The sequence below is a fragment of the Epinephelus moara genome, chromosome 23 (genome assembly GCF_006386435.1).
Source record: "Epinephelus moara isolate mb chromosome 23, YSFRI_EMoa_1.0, whole genome shotgun sequence".
In the NCBI taxonomy this organism is placed as follows: domain Eukaryota; kingdom Metazoa; phylum Chordata; class Actinopteri; order Perciformes; family Serranidae; genus Epinephelus; species Epinephelus moara.
Genome location: NC_065528.1, coordinates 16,702,737 through 16,726,624, shown reverse-complemented (window position 1 = coordinate 16,726,624; position 23,888 = coordinate 16,702,737). Strand labels below are relative to the sequence as shown.

Below are 23,888 nucleotides of genomic sequence, written 5' to 3'. Positions count from 1 at the left end.
TTATGTATTCCAGAAAAGGATTCCAGATTTAATTTATCCGAGGAGCAATTCATTGTGAATCTTAGTTTCTCAAGTTTGAGGTGTCGCATCACTTCCCTCAACCACTGAGTCCAGCTCAGAGGATAGGGGTTCTTCCAGTACCTCCGTGCTAATGAAGAAACAAATTTCATTACTCTGAGTTTAGACACCTGGGAACATTGTCAAGAGTTTGACTTTTGAGAAATGGAGGCGATGCAGCACCCTAAATTGAACGAGGCCATGCCGGGCCCAGATTAGGGCCATGTGGACCCCCTCAAGGGCTTTTACCCACTGCTCCACTTGCAAAGCCACCCCCAACTCCATCTCCTATATAGATCTCAAATATTCAAGTAATGGTTTAATGTAACTATGAAGTTGGAGGAATTTAAAGAAATGAGACTGCGGTAAATTAGATTTAGTTCACCGTTGTTCAAAGGAAGGAAATATTTCATCTGTAAAAAGGGCCTTCATATTTCCAATTCCATTTGTTTTCCAAATATCAAAAGACTCGTCCATCATGGATGGGGAGAACAGGTGGCTGGGAGAGACTGAGGCAAGATGGTTATTTTTCTTTTTAAGGAAAGGACAAGTCATTTGAGGAACAATGACGTGCTTAATATGTACATAACTCATTAGAACAGGATTGTTGTGGGACTCAAAATGTTAGTGTAACAGGATCAGTCTATGCACTTCAGACAATTAGGAAATTTGTGCTGTAAAATCAGAAACCTTGGAGATCAGTTCATCCCTTTACTTCACTACTCACAGTAAACAAAATTTTAACCAGGGGTGGCCAAACCTTTGCAACCTAACTTGAATTGTTCAGATTGTCAGAACTTTAAATTCTAGTTGGGACATTAAAGTGTCAGTACATCCCAAAATGTATTTGCACTCTTTAGTGTGGCTGATGCTGCTCTACTGGCAAAATGACTGCATTTCCCAGCATCCCACAGCCTCAGTGGGGCTGGGCTACTCTCCTATAACAGGTAGGGCGGGTTCCTATTGTTTCCACAGGTGCTATGAAAAACTGAGAGACTCAGGAGGCTGTTAGTCAGTAGGAACAGGAAAAACGGATGACAGGAGGACACAGAGATAAAGAGAGGCAGTGGAGGAAAAGAACTGACACGTGTGTGAAAGAACAGCAGGTGGATTGGACAGGAACCTGGATTACACACAGGGATCTTTTTAAATTCTGTTTTATTTGAAGGAAGTTCCTTTATCCTTTGCTGCTGACCAGGACCTGTGCAGGAGGACAAAAAGGATGGGGTGTGTGGTCATGCTTTTTTTTCTTACTGTGGGCCACAAACTGGGTCAACACCTGAGAAGGAGCTGAAAGGAGCAGCAGAGACTGAGGCCGTTTTGTCCTTCTGAAAGAGGACAGAGAGACTGAACTGACAGAGGGGAAGCTGAATTACAAAGAATAATCCCTTACTGAAATCAGGCACAGCTGATTGCTCCAGATTGCTGCGTCTGTTTTTTCTTTCCACTGTGTACGTACAGTTCAAATTTTAGACCATTTTGAATTCTATTTTGTAAACATGGGTGAGGTAAACAGGCTGTGACGTGCTTTCTTACCTTTGCACAGCACCATTAACATCTTCACAAACAAACTTTCCGTACCTTAAACTGGTTTTACAGGCTACATTTGGACTAACTACAGTCACGCTGCTGCAGGAAATCTAGCCTGACCAGCTGTAGCTTTGACTGGAAGGAAAACTGTTTCTTTTTTAGATGAAACCTCTCAACTGAAATGCATTTTGGGACCAGTGGTCTTTCCTATGACACGGCCTTTACTCAAGCGTAAAGATACCCAAGCATCTTTAGGCCTCAAACAGTCCAAGTGATCTACAGTTGTCCACAGACTCCACTGTACCTCCACCATGCAGGCCCCAGGACCTGAGCATGATGACTCTTTTGATTTCCTGTTCAAGATCATCCTGATCGGGGACTCAAACGTGGGGAAGACCTGCGTGGTTCAGAATTTCAAGTCAGGGATTTTCTCAGAGAGGCAGCAGAACACCATCGGGGTGGACTTCACTGTGCGGACGGTGGACATCGAGGGGAAGAAAGTTAAGGTTGGCACTGGTGTGATTGAGTGTGTTGACGGACACGCTGTAAATGCATGAATGTTGGGATGAGTGGAGCCTTTACTGTCGAAACCTGGCCTACCAGCAGGGGACTGTAGATTCAAGTCAAGGTTAGGCACTGGAAAGGGATAAAGAAGAATTTTAAGGTGTGAGAAGAGCAAACTATCGGCTTGTTCTCAGGTCCTGAAAAGCCTTAAAGCACTGAATTCAGTTTCCTAAAAGGCCTTATGAGGTATTAAGAAGTATTAAATGATAAAGGCAGTAATGTCAGGTATAAACCCCCCCTAATGAAATGATCATTTTAATTAGTTCATCCATCCATTTTATGTGGCTTATCTGGGTCGAGATCCCACCTCATTACACTATATTAGGAATTATTGTTGTATAACTTTGGGAAGTAGGGAAAATAATAATCCATCATGAAATTATCCATCAGCCCTGTACGACTGTGAAACTGGTGTTAAATTGCGTTCTATGCAGTATTCAAAAAGTCTTGAATTTAATAACCCTGCAGAAACCCTGATTGTGCCCCAGCTAAATGCCTCGATCCTTATCGCGGGTGTCGTAGAGCCAGTTGGCTCTGACAACGACAGGCGGCACAGCACAACACGGGGTACTGCACAGGCCTTTTATGTGAAAGATATTTAACGAAAAGTACGCCACAAATCAGGAAAACGCACCTCCTGTCAGATGTGATGGACTTTTTGAGGTTTAGGGATAAATGACACCACAGTGAGAGACTGTCCTTTGGCTACAGTGTCAGTTAGACTCAGTCCAAAACCAGTCGGACCAGCTGCTCACATGAAGGACCTGTCCTTCAGGTTGTTCCGCTCGCGCTTTTGTGCAGATGAAAATAAACCTGGAATGACTTTCACTGTGCTGTCATTAAGATAGAAAGGGAACTGAGTGATGTAGGTGGACAGTGATTGCTGAAGTTAGTCTGTACCCTGAGTACTTCCTCTAAAACCCTTCAAATGATCATCCATGTGCAAAGTGATTACCTGTATTGATCAATGGGTAGACACAGCCACTGCAGCACTCTTAATACTGTGGGTAAGGGTGCCTAGAATGATCAAATTAAGCCATTGCTACATCCAAATTTCCTACCATTTTGTATGTTTCTGTTTGTATTTGTGTCACTAAGGTTTACCTGGAGATTTGTCGTAGCCAGGGGGGAGGAACAGTGTGTGTCTCAACACACAAACACACCTACACCAACTGTACTGTTCTGTTGACAAGGCAGTTAGATGACTGCAAGATAAACAGTCATGGCATGCCGTCTTACCTCAAATTCGTTAAAGATACACTCTGCAAAATCATTGTATAGACTCATACAGATGTAATACGTCTCAGTCATCACTTGTGACCCACTAGAAGTGTGTGGAGGTGTGTTTATCTGCAAAGACTCTGCCTTCCGCCTGAATCTTTTTCTTTTGTTCCTTGAGTGGATTGGCAGCTGGGAAATTTAGAAACCAGGTCGACACCTTGAGCTTTTTGTCGCGCTCCACAGGCCATTTCTAAACAGTTTTTTGTAGTGTAGCATGCTGTTTATTTCTGCTGGGGGGCCACTGCCATTGGGGAGTACTGTTGCCATGACTGCAACAGTGTTTGAGTGGGTGGGACATGTCAGGTGGTATCCACATGAATGCCAGAACCAAAGGTTTCCCAGCAGAACAATGCATTGGAACAAAATAATCACAGTTATTCACTTCACCTGTCAGTGGTTTCAGTGTTTTGGCTGATAGGTGTAAGTCTTCTGGCTAAGAGAGTGACAGGAGACATAAGCAATGCTATTTGACTGTACCTTAGGAATATGAAGGTCTTTACACTGAATACCAAAAATGGCTGTGAGAGGATTTGGATCAATTGTTCTTCCAAGTGTTTTGGAAAGGGCTTCAAAAACGGAGAACCAGTCACCTGAGTACTTGTACTTTTGTATCTGTTACAAGAATCGTCAACCGAGGGGTACGTCTTTGAGATTTTGACTTTAGATAGATGAAGTCTGTGTGCAAACTTGAATCGAATCAGGCCATGCCTGGCACATACTGATGAGGTATGCATTCTCGGGAATGTATCTGACCCCTAGGCATCTGTAAATTGTAGGTTCAGATCAACCTGCCACGCCTCTCTCAATGCATCAAGAGATGTCTGTAAAGATAAAAGTTTCAAATACATAATGGATATTGTGCCTTTGAGAGATGGAGCTGTTGGAAATAGAATATCTAGAGGCTGCTGTTCAGGGATTGATGGAAATGAACCTGTATGTTTACGAGCCCAATCTCAAACCAGCAAATATCTGTCCTCGGTATATCAAAAACATTAGCAATGTACATATCCTTAAATGAGACAATACCCTTCTCACGCAAGAAGGATTACAAAGTTAATAAGTTTCATTATAAAAAAAGGGGGAAACTGATGATTTGCTCCAATCGGGGCATGTGATTGGTTGATTTTGTTCAGGCTAGATGGATTCTTGCAAATGCCATTAAGAGCAGCAGGAGGAGCCAGAGGAACATGATTTTTTCAGGGATTATCCATCTTATGCACTGCTCTTACGATATAGTTACAGTTTCAAAAAAGTTAGTTTTATAGAGTAACCTATTGTAGTTGTAACTATTAATGGTTAAACTGTGACGATCCACTCCTCCCTTTCTATTCCAGAGGCATCACCAACAGTGTTTACAGGCAGGATGTTGGTAATTAATAGTCTAGAAGCATTTTATTTTCCCATTTAATTTGTTTTTATGTACGATGAATCATAATATAAGTCAACATAAGGTTGTAAAAGTAACACAATGAAATGAATTGCTTGGTAAATTATCAGCGACTCAATCTAATACCTTTTTGTCAAAGTCAGCGAGTATCTCCTCACGGTACGTTAGCTTTCCAACGTGTGTGTTTGTGTTCTGAAAAAATATTCAGTGTTCACACACAGCCCTGGCTCTGTAAATGGGAGACAAACAAAGTGTCGGACCATGCTACACAACACTATCATGCTGTGGGGAAATCCCCTGGATGTATAAAGAGAAGTGGGATTGAGAGGGATGGTAAAATGGGAGGGGTGTAGTTCTTTAGGTGTAGAGTTCAAGTGTCAACAATCTCTCTCCAGAATCTACATTTAAAGGTTCAGTATGCAATTCTAAAGAAAGACAGATAGATAGTAGACGGATGTTTTAAGGTCGTCAAATACTGACGACTTTGCATTGGTAGTCAGACTGATCCACAGACCTAAAGTTGGTGTATTTGATGACCTGGGAATGATACTCAGCAATCAACTATCTTTTCTTTAGAACAACATACTGCACGTCCTGTTATAAACAGTCAGGGTTATTTATTTTCACAGACTATACTCACTATGCTGTGATTTGGGTTTAAAGCAAGCAGACATAGTTCAAACCATCAACACTGGCGCTAAAAATAGGTTGAGCAGGTGAGTTTAGATTGGTCGCCATGACAGTTGTTACTATGTTAACATGGTCTGTCAGATGCTCAGGGAGTATTCTGCAGAGACATAAAGAATCCAACACACTGTTTCCCATGAGTGAGTGTGTGTGTTTTATTGTCCATACATCCAGTCATGTGTATTTAATCCATATAGCTGTTAAAGCTGATTCCTTGTTCCCGTGTGTGTAACAGATGCAGGTGTGGGACACAGCAGGTCAGGAGAGGTTTCGCACGATCACCCAGAGCTACTATCGCAGCGCTCACGGTGCCATCATCGCCTATGACATCACACGACGCCCGACCTTTGACTCAGTGACTCACTGGATCAAAGAGGTGGAGCTCTACGGAGCGAGCAATGTAGTGCTGGTTCTTATAGGTGAGTGTGGACATGACATGTTGGATGTACTCCTTTTGGATATTTAAAGGGACAGTTCAACCCAAAATCAAAAATTCATATTTTTGCTCTTACATTTATTGTTATTAAGCAATCTAGATTGTTTTGGTGTGAGCTGACGAGTGTTGGAGTAGAGATGTCTGCCTTCTCTAGAATATAATGGAACTAGATGGCACTCAGCTTGTGGTGCTGAAAGCACCAAAAGAAATCAGGACCTGTTTACCGAAGATAATCCACAGTCTGTGTTGTGAGCAGTTTCATGTAAGAACTATATTCTTGTACTGAACTACACCTGCCAACTGTATCACAGTCCCTCAAGAACTGTGTGGCCTTTTTCTTTTTGGGTTTGGTGCAGCCTGAAATGCCTGATTTCACGGCAGCTTTTCGAAATATTTGCATTGGTTTTAGTCATTTTTTGCAATGAAATTGCGGGGTCAAGTGAATATTAGAATCTATTTGTAATGATGGGTGGTAGTGGGGGTCTGCAACAGCTGAGCGTAGGTGATTGTAGCTGCTCTCCTCCTGCTCTCTCTGCCTGGTTAGCATGAGCTAACAGAGCAGCAGCTAACATCCAACTCTGAGCCATAAACGGTCTCAACAATCTTACACCATCACTGAAATGGCTCGACTTTGCCGTATAACAGGTAAAAACTAATGGGTAACGTTACCCATGTGATGCCTACAGTTAACCCTGTCACTGTGTGTGAGACTCTGTGCAGGGCGTGGAGCTCACTCTCCCACAGCTGTAGCATTATCATAAACAGAGAGAAAGCAAGGCAAGGAGAGGCTGAGATTTTACTTGTTTCAGATAGCAGAATTTCCCATACAATTGCAAGGTCATCTGTATTTCACAGGGATTGGCTGAATTTGTGAGAATTTGTATGATCACAACATCCTGGAGGCGCTGGTATCATCACGCAGAAGGAAGTGTGCATCTATTGCTAGCTCTCGTAGCCCCACTGAGCTAGCCAACAATACAGCCAAGCCAGGGAGGACGCCATTAATATGTATATCTTTTGCTGTCACAAGCACTAGCCTCTCGTTAAGTAGATTCATGCCTCCTACTGTGCAGTGATACGCCAATACTTCCTGACTCCCACCAAAACAATCTAAACTGATAAATAGCACTTTAAGTAAGAGGAAAAACATGTACTTTTGATTTGGGAGTGAACTGTCGCTTTAAAGTGGTCTTGTGTCTGCATCTCTAAGCTCCCTGACTGTCTCCATGCAGGTAACAAATGTGACCTGGAGCAGGAACGTCAGGTTCTGTTTGAGGAAGCCTGCAATCTGGCAAAGGAGAAAGACATACTAGCTGCTCTAGAAACATCTGCAAAGGTAATAAGCGGACTCAAGCATGTAAAACACAGAGGAGCTTGTTAAAAATTGTTACATAAAGTTGTCAATCTCCTTCTCTGCGTCTAGGAGAGTCAGAATGTAGAAGAAGCCTTCCTCATGATGGCCAAAGAGCTGCTGTCCCGTAACGGCCTCAATGTCCAGCCGGAGGACTCTGACAGCAGCAACACACCTCGAATTCTCCTTCGGTCCAACTCTCGGCCAGTTAACGGTGCGGTATCTGCCTACACACCACCAGAGAAGAAGACATGTTGCTGATTCGAACGTGGATCTGACAGGGAAGAGAGTGAAGGACACTTTTTATTGGGAATGTTGGAGAAGAGGAATGGAAGAAGATCCAGAGATGCACAAGGCCTCAAGAACCAAGAATCTTTGTATGGAGGAAGTTTGGGATATTTATAGTATTGAGAAATGAATTCAGTGAAGGCCACTTGTCTGTGACTTACCTGGCCTGAGAGAACATGGACTGTTTCTTCTCCTCCAAGTCATGTAATATTATCAGCACGAAATGCTGTTTGACTGTTACTATTCCATGTTTTTAAGTTTGCACTACCAAAAGTAATCAAATTTTGAATGTAATCACTAAAGCATCAATGTGGGGGTTAATAGCCATGAAATCTAAGCATTCTAAATATCCTGAAACCCTGCTGGCCTCAGCATACCTGCCAACCTTGAGACAAAACCGAAGTAGGGGATTGGGGATCCTCCAACAAAAAAAAAAAATCTGCTGACTCAAAGAACAAAAATAAGTACACTGCAACAGCATTTTTATGTTAAATACTTTTAATTGTACTTTCAATTCTCAGGAAAGAATACAGAATAATCGCCCCTCTGCTGTGAATCTCTGGTCCAAACGGAACTGTTGAACTGTATGATCATGTGCTTGATAGAAAAAGCATTGCAGTAAATGGGAATTCTTCTGTCCTGGATGTCTGAAATTGCTTGAGTATTAACACTCTCCATTTCTCTCTCCATCTCTCACTCACTGAGGACGACGAGGCGTACTCCTGTGTCATGCGTATGCCAGGAAACAACATTTGGTGTAGGTGTATTGTTGTCTGAGTGGACAGAGTAGACTTTTAGAGTCCTAGGCAGTGATGTAGTGGTAGTTGATTAGGTGGGTGTACCTCTTGGTAGATGGGTCGGTTACCAAGGAGGAAGTGGGTATACTCTGCTCTATATTTCAATGGCTTTTTGGCTGATGGAAAGGTGTACTGTAAATGGTAAGAAACCTGCGTATACCCTCCACTACATCACTGGTCCTCAAGCTTATACACACTGTACAGTGGCAGAAACATGAAAAAGGACAAAAAGGTGTGAAAATGTCTCATAAATCGGGAGAAATATGGGAAAATCTTGACCCTTGGAGGTAAAGGGGAGAGGGCAAGGAAAAACGTGAGTCTCCCGATTAAATCGGGAGGGTTGGCAAGTATGGGTTCAGCCCATTATCCTGAACACAACATTCTTTGTGTTGTATTTTGTCTTCATGCTTCCCCCTGCTGGTTAAACTTATGAAATTCTGCGAATGACATTAGATGTTATTGTAGTACATCAGACTCTGAGTATTTCACGCAGTGACCTCCATATTGTGGTGCCACTATGACGAGCTGTGATCCTCTGCTGCTGCACTCTGGATGAAATCATCCTGGAGAACCTGCTGCAAGCCAAAAGACTGTGAATTATAAATAAATACTTGCAGGACTACACTATCAAAGTTGTCCATGTGAGTGTGTGTTTTGTCATCCTGTGGACCACTTCAATGTGAACACTAGAGGGCACTGTGCTGTTACACATCGCCTAAAGCTGCAGGTTGGCTGCTCTTTGCCTCAGACAATAAATACCAAGGTGATTTAAAACATATGTGACTGTGCTAAGAAACAATTAACTACGTTTACATGCAACCCAGTAAACAGGAAAAATCACCTTTAAGGACGACTTCTGCCAAAATCACTTCCTGCCAACGCAACAGTCAAGCTGAAGTAACTGAACTGACGAGGCTCACATCCAGGGTATAAGCTGTCTAATGCCAAGTTGGCAGACCTTATTCAAACACCAATCTGGAAGTCATGTAGCAGGACTTGCACTGATTGTTAATTTCTTACACTGATGCAGTTAATCTGCCTTAATGTTCACTGATTAAGTTACAAGTGGAACAGCTGTGGAAACAATCCAGGTGTGGACTTGTCCTATAATCCAAAATAAAAAAAATCTGCTCCATATGACAAACAATACATGATCAATCTATCACTATAAAATCATTTTAATCATCCTCAGTGACCTACTTATTTTAGTGACAAAAAGTTCTGCTAAAATGTAATCTGGTCTGTGTTTTATACCTTCACTGACACTGATTGATTAATTATCCTGTTTTTAAGTGACATTAAGGCCCAAAATATGACCATAGCATGGAATGAGAATCTGCATGATAAGATTTCAAGTTTCAAAAAGAAGGAGGTTGGCTGTTGTGTGTTCAGCACACTTGGTGGCATTAGCTGACAATCAGTGAAGACTGCTTCCTGCCATGGGCTTCCAACAAAATTAAATCACACTAATAGACATCAGTTTTGTGGGTGTGTGTATTACCATGTGTCTGCTGAAAAGTAACATGTGGGCATTTTCTGGAGAAGGCTAAGTTACTTGATTTGGTGTCAAAATGCATCATTGTCACATTTAAGCTCTGTTATCAGGCCATTTTTAGAATTTAGCACGTTTAGCGATAATTATTAGTCATGCTTAGGGCTAGGCATTGGTAGGCCTTCCTCTGAAATAACCCAGTACCAAGCAGTATCAAAATGTGTTTGACAAAATGTCAAACAATTTCTGCATTTGATACTTTTTGCACCGGGATCTGATCCTCTCCCAGCCAGGTCAGTTCAACGTCAGCCCTGTTAGCATTAGCTAACAGTACAGCAGTGGCTAACTATGACACTGACCTATTTAACGGTCCCAACAAAGTCACACCAACACCAAAACAGTTTGACTCGATTGTTAAACCATTAATAACCGTTAGGTAGCATTAGGGGCTGTACACATGCCGCGTCTTTAACCACCTGGAAAACGCGAGGTCGGGCACTGAGTGTAACTTTTGTACCTTTTTTGCATTCAAGAGTGCAGCGCCAGGGTGCTGAGGTTGCTAAGCAACTTTAACAAGTGCTGTATCAAAGCCTATTTACCTGAAATCCTGAGTGCTGAGTTGATCTTCTTCCAGGTGCTGTTTATAAGTGTATGGGCCTATCGACCGTGGGACAGATGAAAAGCTTTGGCGGCCCTGCACTAAAATGATAAACTTTTCCATATTTACCACAGACTGATATTTACAGAAGAAGGGAAAGATATCTGTCAGTTGCGATTGGTTGTTCCTCATCACATGACATGCAGCGCACATTGCTGTGTTCCAAAAGGTGAACTCGGTTTATCTCAGAGCGCAGCGGTCGCGGCCTGAAAAAAGGGCACTTGGGAACGCATGTGTGCTCTGGCATTTGAGCGTGCCTGCCGTGCGTCTGCATTAAAAACAATGAAATTGAGGGCGCAAAAAATGCAGCATGTGTGCGGCTCCTTAGCCGTTCACTGCAAAAAGTTAGTCCTGTCACTGTGTGTTTGTGGCTGGTGGGACTCTCAACAACTGTCCCCAGTGCAGAGCTCACACTCCTGCAGCAGCAAGTCTGTAGTGTGGTGAAGTTAAGTTTAAGTTTAGTGTATTTGATGGAGCTGGGGTTCAGTGTGCTGAGGTGCCATTAAATGTTTGAAATTATGGCTAACCAACCATTCATATAATAGGTATCAAATGAAGTACTCTATTGGTATCAGTATCATTTTAAGGGTACTGGTATTGGTCCTGGTATCGTAATTTTTTTAAACGATACCCAGCCCAGGTCATGATGCACTTGGTTGATCCCCAGTGTATCTGGAAACTTACATGACCTCATCAAAACATCACTGTATGATCCAGTACATCTGCTTCCTGTCATATTTGATTCAGTATGTCGACCTACATTTTTTGCTCCCCGTCATGTCTGTCCAAACGAATTCTCAGAAAAAATAAACCCAATTTTATTTCCAGAAAACAGATAGACAATGTCATACATTAACTCATACAAAAAAGACCACAAACTACTTTTTTGAAAGGAAAAAAAAGTATATCCTGAACTCAATCAAAATGACTGTAAAAGAAATAAGAGAGCACCTGCAGTTCATTGTGTGGCAAATTCAAAGAGACGTTTTTTGTTGTTGGGGTTATTAGATCTGATACGGACTGGACTGGGAATGCTCTGTAGAAAAGATAAAACAAAAGCTCACATGGCAAATCCTAAACTTTAGTTTAAAGGTAAACTTAGCAATATTACATTAAGAAAATGTTAATGTCCTAAAATTAGCTTTTTGTTTGATTACTAAAAGGGCAATAGATCTTTTTTCCCCAAATTGTACTTTTACACATCAGCTTTTATTTAAACATCAGATCACTGAGTCTACTGTTATGAATCCATTCTTCAGCCTGTCCACAGACCTCCATTTTAATCCAACACTCCTTTGACCTCCACACTAAACCACACCTGTCCACCGATCCACCACCTTTCTAACTCAGCCTGATGATCTCAAACTTGTTGGGCTTCTTTTTCTCTTTCAGGTGCTGTGGTAGACGCCCACCCTGCCCAACAACCGTCTCCCCCATCACCTCTTGTGCCTCATTTTCTGTCCCCCCTTGTCCTCCCTGTCCCGTATCCATTCCTCCAGTTTGTTTATCCTTGGGACATTCCCCGTTGTAGGTCTTGACGTAATCCTCAACGCGCCAGCCCATGAACTCCTGTGGCTCGGAGCAGATCAGGCCAGTGTAGTAGACGCCGGGGTGGTGCTTGAGCCAGTAGATCAGGTAGTGAATGTTGTAGTCGCAGATCCAGGGGTTGTTCTCCAGCGAGAGCTTCCGTAGGAAGTAGAGGTCCTCTAGTACACCATACTGGAAGTAGTGGAGACTGTTGTTGGACAGGTCGAGCTCACGGAGGTACAGCAGGCCTGCGAATGCAGCTGGGAGGAAGAGAAAGGTAGAACAAGATAAGTTGGCATCTTTTACTGCTGGCTGAATGCTAAAAGGGTCACCCTGTCTCCCTGGATGCTTCCTGTTTGTTAATTTCCACATACTGCAGTCACAAAACATGATTCACTTATAATAGTGTTGCAACCACAATATTTTAAGCTCTTTTTTGGTCTCCACACACTCCTCAGGGAAATATGACTCTTAAGCTGCTAAATGCTTCACTTTCTTTACAAGCTAGTTGCTAACTTTGCTGCTGAAATGGCTGTCCACTGCATCAGGGAACTGCGCTGATGAGAGCTGCAAGAGTGAATTGAAACAGTAAAGCTGCATGCCGTAAAGCAGAGTTCAAGCTGTTCTCATACACTGTTCGTACATGTACCTATGAAAAATAATGCACCAGAATTCGTGTACAATCCATGTAATTGGGAAGGCTGCAATCACATAATAGTTTGGGGTGTTGGATTGGTCAAACAAGCACACGACTTTCCCCCAGGAGATAGTGTATGTGTCCTGTGAAACCAAGTGAGCTTTGAGTTATTCTAAGACACACCTTCACCATGTTTCTTTTTCTCAACCTAACCTACGTAACTTTACTTCCCTAAACAAAATCCAAGTAACTTTACATTGAGGACATAACTTTACCTCATGTACATAACGTAACAAAGCCATTCTTTGGGCGCTAATTTGTGAGATTTCATATGAACCGTTGTATGAGAATACGTTGAAAAGTTGGAGGATTTTCTGTGTTTCATTACACAAAGCCATTTGATGAATTGTTAATGAAAACAATATTGATTAGTGCAGCTTTAAGCGTCTTGTCTGGTGTCCATTTTTGGGATAATGCACTTTAAGTTTAAGTTACATTTTAATGGAACATGTAACTCCAGTAGTTGCTGTCCAATGAAAAGTTGGGGAAAATGGGTATGTCCAAAATGTAAACTTTTAAGAAATTTAAAAAAAAAAAAAAAAGGCAAAGTCATAAAAAGTGTATTTTCCATATACATAAAAATAGTAAAAAATTAAGGGAGAACATGACATCAGCAGCAGGGTACCCACATGGTCATGGCATGTGTTTGCACTGAAAATTAACCAAAACATTTGTTGTCTAAATCATGTTTAATGACACACTTGCTGTACTTTAGATTCCAGGGCGCATGGCAGTTTCATTGGCTTAATGTGTTAACAGCGGATTTAACAGGTGGACTGACTTTGAGCTGGGAAGAGCTAAAGAGTTAAAAAGGTGACTGTTGATGTCCTTAAAAGGTTCCAGACACTGTTATCAGTCTGTGTAATGGGACAGTCAAGACTGTTTCACGCTGTCCACCAGCCTTGGGCCTAGCTTTGATCTTAACAGAGCGGAAGAGAAGAGGGGGAGAATGAGAGGAGGAGAAAGAAGAAGAGAGAAAGGAGAGTGTGTAGAACATATAAAAGGTAGAAAAATATATCGAGGATAAAGACATCACTGAGACAGAGACACAAAGGTTAAAAAAAAAGGACCCTGGGGACTATAATCCTCCTGAAATCCATTTTCAATCATCATAAAGATAATTTACTGCAATCTCATCATTCAACCATAAAGATGACATAGATAGAGGGAGCTTTCGGAGAGGAAGGAGAGGAACAGAGGGATGAGGGAGGCCCCTGTTATCTCTCGACTCATGACTCTCCCAAATGGGCTATTGATCATTTGCTTTTTTTGAGCCACTAAGGCTACAGGAAGCCAGGTGTGGTCTACTTCCATGGTATTTTCCCAGGCACTGAAATAAAGCAGTATTTTCTGTGAAGTATATTCAGTTTGTGCGTGTCATCAGAGTTTTCACAGGAAGCGTATTATTCAGTCTTTGGACTGTGTGTCCTAAAATTGGCATGAGAAAATACCTGTTCATATTCCTGCCAATTTTAGGTATTTGTTCCCACCTGGGACGCCTTTTTTCCAGCTAAATATTAAGAAATGCCAGCTGGGAGTTCTACAGCGCTTTGGAGGTGCAGCATTTTTCAGCTGAGACATCTTGGTTTGATTTCTATAACACACAGTACCTCCAGAAGTAAAAAATGTTGGAACAAGAGGCAGTATTATCTCTGGCCCTTGCTCTGGATAAAGAGATGGCCGAAGCATGTGGGGAGGTGACTGACCCACCAGTCTATGTGGGTTCATGAGATTTAATATATTACAATGTATAAGTTATATTAACATATTTCTCCCTTGTTGTTGTTCAGCACTTGTACATGTAAGATGTGATGGTTGGTCTTTGTGGTGTTTGTCCGGCCCCTCCTCCACTGTGATTAAACTTCTGGGTAAAAAGTAACAGTGACGAACGCCTCAACGCCTTGTCATGCTGCTGCCATTTGGAGCATAGCGTTAACATGTGGCGCTCTGCTCCTATTGCAAAGAATTAAAAACATACGCTGGCCTCAGGAAAAAATACCTCTGTGTGTATTTAGTAATAAACTACCATTGTTGGTCATGAGTTGTGACAGTTAAAATTGTAAAATGTACCCAATGACTATATATGAAAGATGGACAAAGCATCTTCACTTCCTCTCACTTCTTTCACCTCTCCACGAAAATCAAGCCAAAATATCCCGAATACGGCCGCTGCCATCTTGCACTGGTGACATCGGGTTTGTTCCAAATCACATACGTACTGTTGCATGCAGTATGCACACAATCGGGACATACTACTTTGTCATAATATTTCACCCACAATGGGAGTATGAGTATTGGAACACACAGATGATTTGGAGCCAGAGTCTGCACAGTAGCGTTCTCCGTGGTATCAAGGTCCCATCCCTACACCCCCAACCAATCGTGGGCAGCACCATTGATCACAAGCATAGTGATTGGCACACACAGCTGTCAGTCATGATGGCCAACCCCCTTTTTATAGCATCAGATAGCTAATAAACCCCAAACTTATCAGAAAAATGGATCCTGGAGCACACATTAAGAACTACCTAAAATGATCTTTTACTTTCGCCCATGTCCTATCCACTAACATGGAGAGGGCGGGGTTTATGACCTATACTGCAGCCAGTCACCAAGCAACAATCAAGATGTTTTTGCCTCAGTTTTCAGGAGCTGTCATGACGTCAATCTTTATATACAGTCTAGGAATGTACCTTTATACGTTTATGACCTTATTTTGTTGCCTAGATACGAGACACGTGACATCATCGGACAGTGCCTCATGCTGTTGAGTAGCTGGGCGGCTGCCTTGCTAAAAATGGATGCCTATTGCTGAGCTCCTGTTTTGTTTTGCCTCTCTACTCAAGTGTGACGTTTAGTATCGTTTGGATTTTATTTTGTTCATGTATGATAAGATAGTAGCCACACATTGTGGAGACTCCAGTGTCAGAATTGCTGAGCGACCTCAACCAAGAAACACAGACCCAGGGAGTAAGTCCACTGGCCATGAGAGAAACCATTCCTTTAATGACCATACTTCCCATAGCTGCTTAGTGTGACATGTCAGTTCCACCCTGATGACTCTTTCCATCTGTTCTTTGTTTCAAACCGTCCTTATCTCACTATCCTTTGAGACAAGTCAACTTTTTGTCACAGAAAAAAATGTATGTTCTACATAACATTCTAATCTCCAAGTATTTTAATCAGCACCACCACCAGGCTCACAGATCCATACGCCATAACACCCACCGAGGGTAATGCTTTAAACCCTGTCATCGATTTTTCCAGCTTCAACGCACACGCATTAACGTTTTTTTTTGAGCTACGAACGAAGCAGGCAAAAAGGCATGAAAAAGCAACTCTCGTCCAAATTCAGCAGAGGTGATAAATTAGGGATTTGCACCCCAGGCTTGCACCGCTCTGGGCTGATGCTGGCAACGAGTCTCCATAACAAATAAACACAATTTCAAAGTCTCTGGTCGCCATAGCTCCAGATATCACTGTTGCATAAGTCCCACTATTACATATTTGTCTGCTGCTGCATTGTTTTTTCAATTACAGAAACACAAAAGAGATGCAGGCAGGAAGGATCTTCAACAGGAACTTGGAGAGTATTAAGACTATTTTTTAGGAGTTTGAAGATGGGTGGAAATGAATTGTGACAATTCCTAAAATGTTAAGTTATTAGTCATAGGGAAAGTGTGTTAAATTGACCTTCACATATACTGTACTTTTCTGTGACTGTCTAAATGATTGTTTTTTTTTCTATTTTTGGGGTTTGTCCTGCAAGGAAAAACCACAGCAATCTGGCGCAAACATCTGCCAAACCCAACATTGAAAGACGATTACAAATAATTGTGCATTTATTAGTAATAACCCCAGTGTGCCAGAGCCTTTTGTTTATGCTTTTCAATTGGAGGGTGACCAGCAGGGGAAAGAAACATGAATGAAAAGGCAAGACAAACAACCTCTTGCAAATGTTTTTGGGTTTTATTTTTCTCTCAGTGTGTACGTGATTAGAAGGAGCAACTATGATTGAGACCATATGTCACTCAATGGCTATCACAAGCGCTCAGAGTTACGCAGTATTTCTTGTGCAGTTTCCAAGTGGTCTTGGACACACTGGGGCGGGCTGCACTAGATTGTTTACATGTGTTGCAGGGTAATGAAGAAATCTACAAGGTTTTGTAAAGGATTTCCCTCCTGGGCAGGAAGACACGAGCCCAGACATCATTAACGTGGAGTGAGTAATGAGTCTGCACTTTTTAATGGCGCTATAGTGCTGAGGCAGAGTTACTATTCAGAGCAGATAGTCTGCTTCAGTAAAATCAATCTTTTGAACAATAAATTGTTTTGTGTTTCCCTGACGAATTCTGCTGAACTTTCCCTTGATCCCTGTTTAGTATTGAGAGCCGTACATTTGGTTATTTGCGTTGTTATTGGGACGGTTCACCCCACATTCAGAAAGACATTTTTTCCCTCTAACTTGTCGGACTATTTATCAATCTAGATGGTTTTGATTTGATTTCACGTTATAGGCCGAATCACTGCAACGTTGTGCTATCAACAACAACCGCCTCTGGGTAGGCAAGTGATTTTAATCACAGCGATATGTGACATCAGCAAACGTGTTATCATTTTTAGCCATTATCATAAATAAAAACAGGCTAAGCAATGTACTGCTATGGACGATATTTTAGCGAACTAAAAACAAATCTATCATTTTAAGTGTATGTTATATTTGGAATATTTTCACTGCTTTACCTGACGTTACACACTAACCGATGGAGGCAGTGGTAGACCAGCAACTCCCCTGATCTGCAAAGCAAAATTACTGTTTTTGTCAATGGAGTCTGGTGGCTTCCAGATAACAGCTTCAGTTCTACATCAGAAAAGGCTGACTGACGGCAAGGTAAAGCGGTTAAATATTCTTAATATAACATACACTTGACTTGAGTGCATGGATATCAACTGTTTTAAATAAATACAAGAATTCAAAACAACATTTAGGAAAACAACAGAACCATACTACAAATCACATCAGGCGTTACGAATAATGGATGAAGTGCAACAAATGAATCATTCCCCACTTACATTCAAAGTTCGACTGGTGCACTGAGGCTACTTAGAGGCTGTACTCTGATTTAAGTTGAGGAATAAATGGGTTCCTCAACCTGTTCAAGCCTGTGGGACTCTTAAGGCCAAAACACACCGGCGGCGTACGACACGCGTCAAAACAGCCGCCCCCATTATTTTCTATTTACAAACCCACACCAGCGACAGCTCGACGTGCGTCGACGTGCCGCACTGCGGCACTTTACCCTATTGTCCTATTTTTCCAGTGTCGCCGCCCTTGAAAAAGCGCTATTTTGTATATCCCAGCCTAGCGGACTGGAGTGTGAAATCCGGTTGACGCCCCGCAGCGCGGCGCTTTTTGTGTGTGTTGGGGGCGGCACTTGACTCGCGTCAATGACGCCGCCGTCATATGACGCCGCTGGTGTGTTTTAGCCTTAAATCTTCTCTATGATGGAAAAAGTTGAAATTCTTCAAACGAAATGCGAGAGGTGTCCGAGCAACACGTTCTCATCCCAACATCATCAAATCTTTCCGCTCGGTCGGTGGTACTTTCACGTCCACATATGATGCGCAAGGTGTCCTCCTGCATCTGTTGTTGACGTTCCAGGATGCTGTGTAAATTTACATTTGTTACATGCATTGTCCATCCATCCATCCATTTTCATCCGCTTATCTGGGGCCGTGTTGCGGGGGCAGCAGGCCAAGCAAAGCACCCAGACATCCCTCTCCCCAGCAACACTTTCCAGCTCCTCCCAGAGTAGATATGTAATCCCTCCAGTGTGTTCTGAGTCTGCCCCGGGGCCTCCTACCAGTGGGACGTGCCCAGGACACCTCCTGCCCAGGAGGCATCCTGGTCAGATGCATGAAATGCATTGTGTCTTCTCAAAATATACTTCTGTTTTCACAGGAAATGTACAGTTTCTACGCGTTAGATGCGTATAGTCTTTTTCAAAATGAACTCATAACTTTGGTAAAACACCTCGAATTGACAGTTGTTCCCTTGTGCAACAAAAACATGGTGGTTCGGTTCAGGGAACAAAAGCATGTGATTAAGTTTAGAAAAAGACATCATGGTTTGGCTCAACATTCACACAGAAAGTGAACCACGGCCTCACTTCCTGTCCTTGTTGCTGTTTGTTGGACTCATCCACCTTCTGTCCCGTCCACCCTATAGGGACTTTCCAGCTCCTTATATTACATTGTCACTGGCGGCGTTACAAACTAATTAACCCTTTGTAGCGATATGATACACTGCCAGGTGGTGTACCATAAATAGTCTCCCGTGACCAGCCTCCCTTACTTCGGAATGGGAGTTTGGGGACATTCGTCTTTCGTTTTGTAATAGAAATGGGCCGGGATATCCAGACCACATGACAGCGTTGCCATAGGTACGGCACCGGAATAGCAATTCTGGTGTAGACGGGTGTAAGGCAAAGCTAATCAGCTGTTGGTCGAGGAAGTACGGAAGTATACGGATTTGGATCCAATCACATCACTGCCGCTGGGAGCCAGCGCTAGTTCTATTACAACTTTCCTATGGGAATGTCCCCAGACGACAGAGTCAGCCAGCCTGCTGACGTCATCATCGTCTGTGTAAGAGACTATACCATAAACTGATGGCACATGGCAGCGTATCATCCCTTCACGAGAGGTTCCTTTTTGTGGTGGTGTCTGAAGCTGAGATCATTGACGAAGCGACAGTATTTGATGAGTTCGGGATGAGAACAGGCTACAGCAATGTGTTGAGTTTTTCAAAAGTTGTTTTTTTTCTCCTGTTTGGCGCTTTGAGCATAAGCAGAGTGCAATCTAATTCCATTACATTTGAGAGAAGGCCGACATTTGTACAGCTGATATTTCCAATATCCCTTTAAATGGGCCATTTTTGTTTATGCTAGTATTTTCAATGCACATTTTTCTGAGTTAATTTGCAGTTTAACCCAGTGGTTCCCAACCCCTTTGGCTAGTGACAATGACTGATTGATTGATTGATTGATTGATTGATTGATTGATTTGCTTATTTAAGTGTCATGCACGTTAAAGTGCCCAGCCCACATGGACTTACAAGACACTACACAGTATATGTACAAACAATTCAAAGATGGCAAAAACAAGAATCTTATGTATCCATCGTCATCGACAACAAAAAAAGTCAAAGTATTGTACTCTTATGTAGGATACAATGTTTTCTGTCTTAATATTGCTTTTTCAATAAATCTAGCTAAGACGTAGATCTCTTCCTTGAAGAACCAACTCAACATATCAAATTCAGACATCCAAAATAAGTCGGGATTCTTCCCCTGAAAAAAGAAAAGTCTATCTGCAACCCCCCCATCACCAGGCATAAGTTAAAAAGATGTGAGTGGTTCAAGAACTAGTCTGTAAACCCTGTTATATGACTTTAATGAACACCTGTCAGACAATCAGAGACAAGACTCTCTGTGGCCTGAGTTACCTGTATCTATATGTTGCAGGTTGTTGCCACTAAGGTTGAGCAGCTTGAGGTCTTTGGACAGCAGGAACTGTTTGGGCCTGAGATGTTTGATGGTGTTACTGGACAGATCCATCTTGACTATGTCAGACGGCAGGTCTGACGGGATGTTATTCAAATCTGCAAAGAAGGACAGACAAAGAAACATGAGTTACAAACGTGAAAGGAGCTGGAGTGGGGGGTTTTTGCAAGATTTTAAATAGTGAGAATAATTCACAGCAAGTATTTACATAAACTTTAATGCAACAAATAAGCATTCATTCCTGCTGATGGTTCGCAGGATGGACACAGATGTGCGCAACAATCATAACACAGAGTGCAAAGCTCCAGAATCAGCAGGAGAGCTGGAAATCCAATCTGTCTGCATCCTTATACATTTTCAAGATGTTGTGTGGGTTGTGTGCAACATTTAACCTTTTCAAGATGGAGTCGAGTGTGACAGCATGTATAACAATATTTCACTTCTGTGCCAGGGGAGGTGGGGGGGGGATGTTTCCACTCTCTTCCAGTGTTTCCAGCCTCACACACACATCTCCCACCAGTAAGAGAGTAAGTCTTTGAAGACTCTAATGTACGAAACAGGGATTCCCACATATTCCCATTTCGATAACAGATCCTCTCTGGAGTTTTAAATCAAAAGTCCCACGCTGGAGCACATTTCGTAAATGCTTTATCATCCCTGCAGTGTTGGGCCTGTTAGAATACAAGTCTGTCACTGTCAACACAATTTGTCCCAAGCTAGAGCTGAAGCTTGAATCTAGATTCTTTGGAGCTTCTCCTCAGACAATAAGCAGATCCAGATTCATGTTCAAACCCGTGTTGCACAAGTTCTACTTTTGGCAGTCAGGAGAAGTCTTTTGAAGTTACGAAAATAGGCATCTTAATGGATTTTGAATTGCTTTTGAGGTTCCCACAACCATTAGACTTGTTTCACCTGTGAAACCTGTCTGTGAAAACACGAAAATCGCCTGAATTAGAGGTCACATCTGCCACGCCGATCAGGCTGTAGCTCTGTTTAAAACTGAGCAGGCGGCCTCTGCAACCTGTGTCATCAAAATGAGTGTGGGTGACTGTTTTCAAAGCAGTTTGCAGAGAGATTGCAGATGAGCAGATGCATGAGTATGTTTCAGCAGCGGATGCCGAGAAGATATAATCAATCTATGTTTATTTTGGTGTAAAATCACTGCCTTATTTTGTAGGAAAAAGAGGTTGTGTACGATATGTGTGTGGCTGAGCATTCATGCGTACATGCATTTGGATGGGTTTCCTGCACGTATTTATTTACACGGACTGTATGATTTGCTCGGAAGACTGCTTATGGACACTTTTATAGAGCAGATGTTGCAGTCTTTATGCGCACGCTTTACTGCTGCAGATGTTGTTGTCATGGAGGCACTGTGCCATCAATCATCGCTGACACAGAGAAAATACAATCACACGTACACACAGGACACACGTATACAGCATGCACACAGATGTAGGCAAATGTAATTATTATTGTTCAGTGATGTGATGCAGTGGCGGCTGACGAGCATGCAGCAGGCATTTGCAAAGGCAGGCCCAGACTTTGGAGAAGCGATCAGTCCTGTGCTGTGAGAACTTGTAGTCTAAAGGGAATCCCTCCTTGCCTAAGGTGTACATGTGTCTGCAAGTTTGTCCAAGATTAGAAAAAGTTGGAAAACTGCTGGCACTCTTACATCAGACTCAAATTCCCAGGCTCCCTGGTGAGAAATCAACCTTCTGAGCCAAAAAACAGGTCTTCTCCGTCCAAGAGAGATACATCTGTGGTCTTGTGTGTTTCACAGTGAACGAGGATAATCTCCTACGCTCCCTATTCAGCGGTGGCAAAAGGCTGTGACCAGAAGGACCTATTTCTCAAAGCTAAACCAAAGATGGAGAGATTATCTCGATTTGTAATGTCGCTCTTTAAGCATCGCTTCCTGGAGCTTAATGTGTTCTCAGGAAGTCTGACATTTTATCAGGAGCCTTGAGGTTATCTGGAGATTTTTAATTGAGTAAATATTTCAGATAAAGTGTCAGGCTCTTTCCCTACTTTACCATCTGTGCCTCCTCTGAGCGGGCTGCTGAATGAATAGAATAAACACACAGAGAGAAGGAGAAAGAGAAAGAACATGTCAGGAGAAGTGAAAGTCATTCATTCATAACTGGGTTTGGACTGGGTTTTTTACTGAACCTGCTCAAGTCATTATGTCATATTTGCACATGTGAACATCTGTCCCTCTTGGACTTTTAATGTCAAAAAAAAGAAGTGCTTTGTGCTTTGCTACCTGAGAAACTCTCCGTGTGTTTCGTCTGATAGCACCTCCGCTATAAATAAAGTTTGGACCAGTTGAGTGATGACATCATTTATTCTATGGCGAGCCAACTATAGCACCTGCGCTATGTCAAAGTGCCAGCTTTGAATTACTTTATGCAGCAATTTAGTGGGTCATTTGCCAAAACATCCTACGGAGGTTGTTAGTTATGCAGGCCGTGCATTAGTATAACACAGGGATTAGGTACTGCAGTAAATGTTCAGGAGTATTTACATAGTTTAAAATAGATAGAGCTAAACTTTTTCCACAATTTAGCAGAGGTGCAGAACATTAATCTGGGCATATCCTCCTCCAGAGGGCATTGGTCAGCACTATTAATGAATTATATGTACACATAGTAGTTTTTCCATCTTTTCTTCACCATATATTCTATAAAACTTTGCAAAGGGTGTTTTAAAAAAAGCTACATTTGCAGGATATATTTCCTCTGTGCATTGATTCTGACTGAGCAAGCGGTGCAATATGCTTCATACTGTTTAGACAGGAGAAAGGGAAGCAGTTATTTTTTTACAGCGCTGACATGATTACTCTGGGGTCAGCTGCGCGTAGTGCAGTGATCGTCTGTGGTTTGGACGCTCGCTCCAGGCTTGACTGGGGAAATGATTTCTCGACGTGTTTAAACAGTTTGGGCCTTGTGCTGCGTGGTAGCAGCGAAAAGGTTCATATTTAATACGTTACCTTTTATAACGTTTAACATTTTTTTCATGTGAGGTCACTTTCACCTCAGGCATTAAATGACCGGCTAATGGCAGCAGAGGAAATATACACAGTACAGTTATTTGTCTAACATGAGGATATACGCCTTATGAAAAGAGGCAAGAACACTACTTTGTATCCAGGCTGAAGCAAAGATCTGAACCGAGTTGGGATCTTTTCCAACATTAATATTTCACACGACAGGTGCAATAACCTGTCAGCGTCCCCTATACTGACTTCCACACTTTGGATTTTGCATGCTGTTATATTTGGGCTCTATGTGATGGGCCTATACTTAACTCTCTCTCAGTATTCAGACCAAATATATGGAGAGATAGCTGAAGCCTTTTCTAAACATGCTGACAACTCTGTTTATACGATATCACTATTACAGCAGCCAGATAAGTGCTAGCAGTCATATCCTCCCTTCCAGTGATAATCTTGAGGATTTAAGTCAGCCTACATGCCGTAACACAGAGTAGAGCAGAATCGGTTTTCATATTTCTTTCCAAACCATTGTGTCCTTCAGCTACTTTTCTCCAGTGTTAAATGTCAAAACCT

At 42.3% G+C, this 23,888-nt stretch overlaps 2 protein-coding genes across 2 annotated transcripts in view; one reads left to right on the top strand and one right to left on the bottom strand.

Annotated features, from left to right (window-relative positions):
* Positions 1-1,034: 1,034 nt before the first annotated feature.
* Positions 1,035-11,169, top strand: LOC126384962 (ras-related protein Rab-19-like). Its single transcript, XM_050036428.1, has 4 exons — positions 1,035-2,093; positions 5,742-5,925; positions 7,175-7,278; positions 7,366-11,169. Exons 1-4 carry the CDS (start codon positions 1,899-1,901, stop codon positions 7,552-7,554), a joined length of 672 nt encoding a protein of 223 aa, XP_049892385.1. The 5' UTR covers positions 1,035-1,898; the 3' UTR covers positions 7,555-11,169.
* A 153-nt stretch (positions 11,170-11,322) lies between these two features.
* Positions 11,323-23,888, bottom strand: part of lrrc17 (leucine rich repeat containing 17) — a 43,992-nt gene continuing 31,426 nt past the window's right edge. The window contains exons 4-5 of the mRNA XM_050036427.1: positions 20,260-20,415; positions 11,323-12,315 (exon numbers count right to left, since the gene is read on the bottom strand). Of these exons, the coding sequence (XP_049892384.1) occupies positions 11,870-12,315; positions 20,260-20,415 (602 nt within the window). The 3' untranslated portion in view covers positions 11,323-11,869. The remainder of the gene's footprint in view (positions 12,316-20,259; positions 20,416-23,888) is intronic.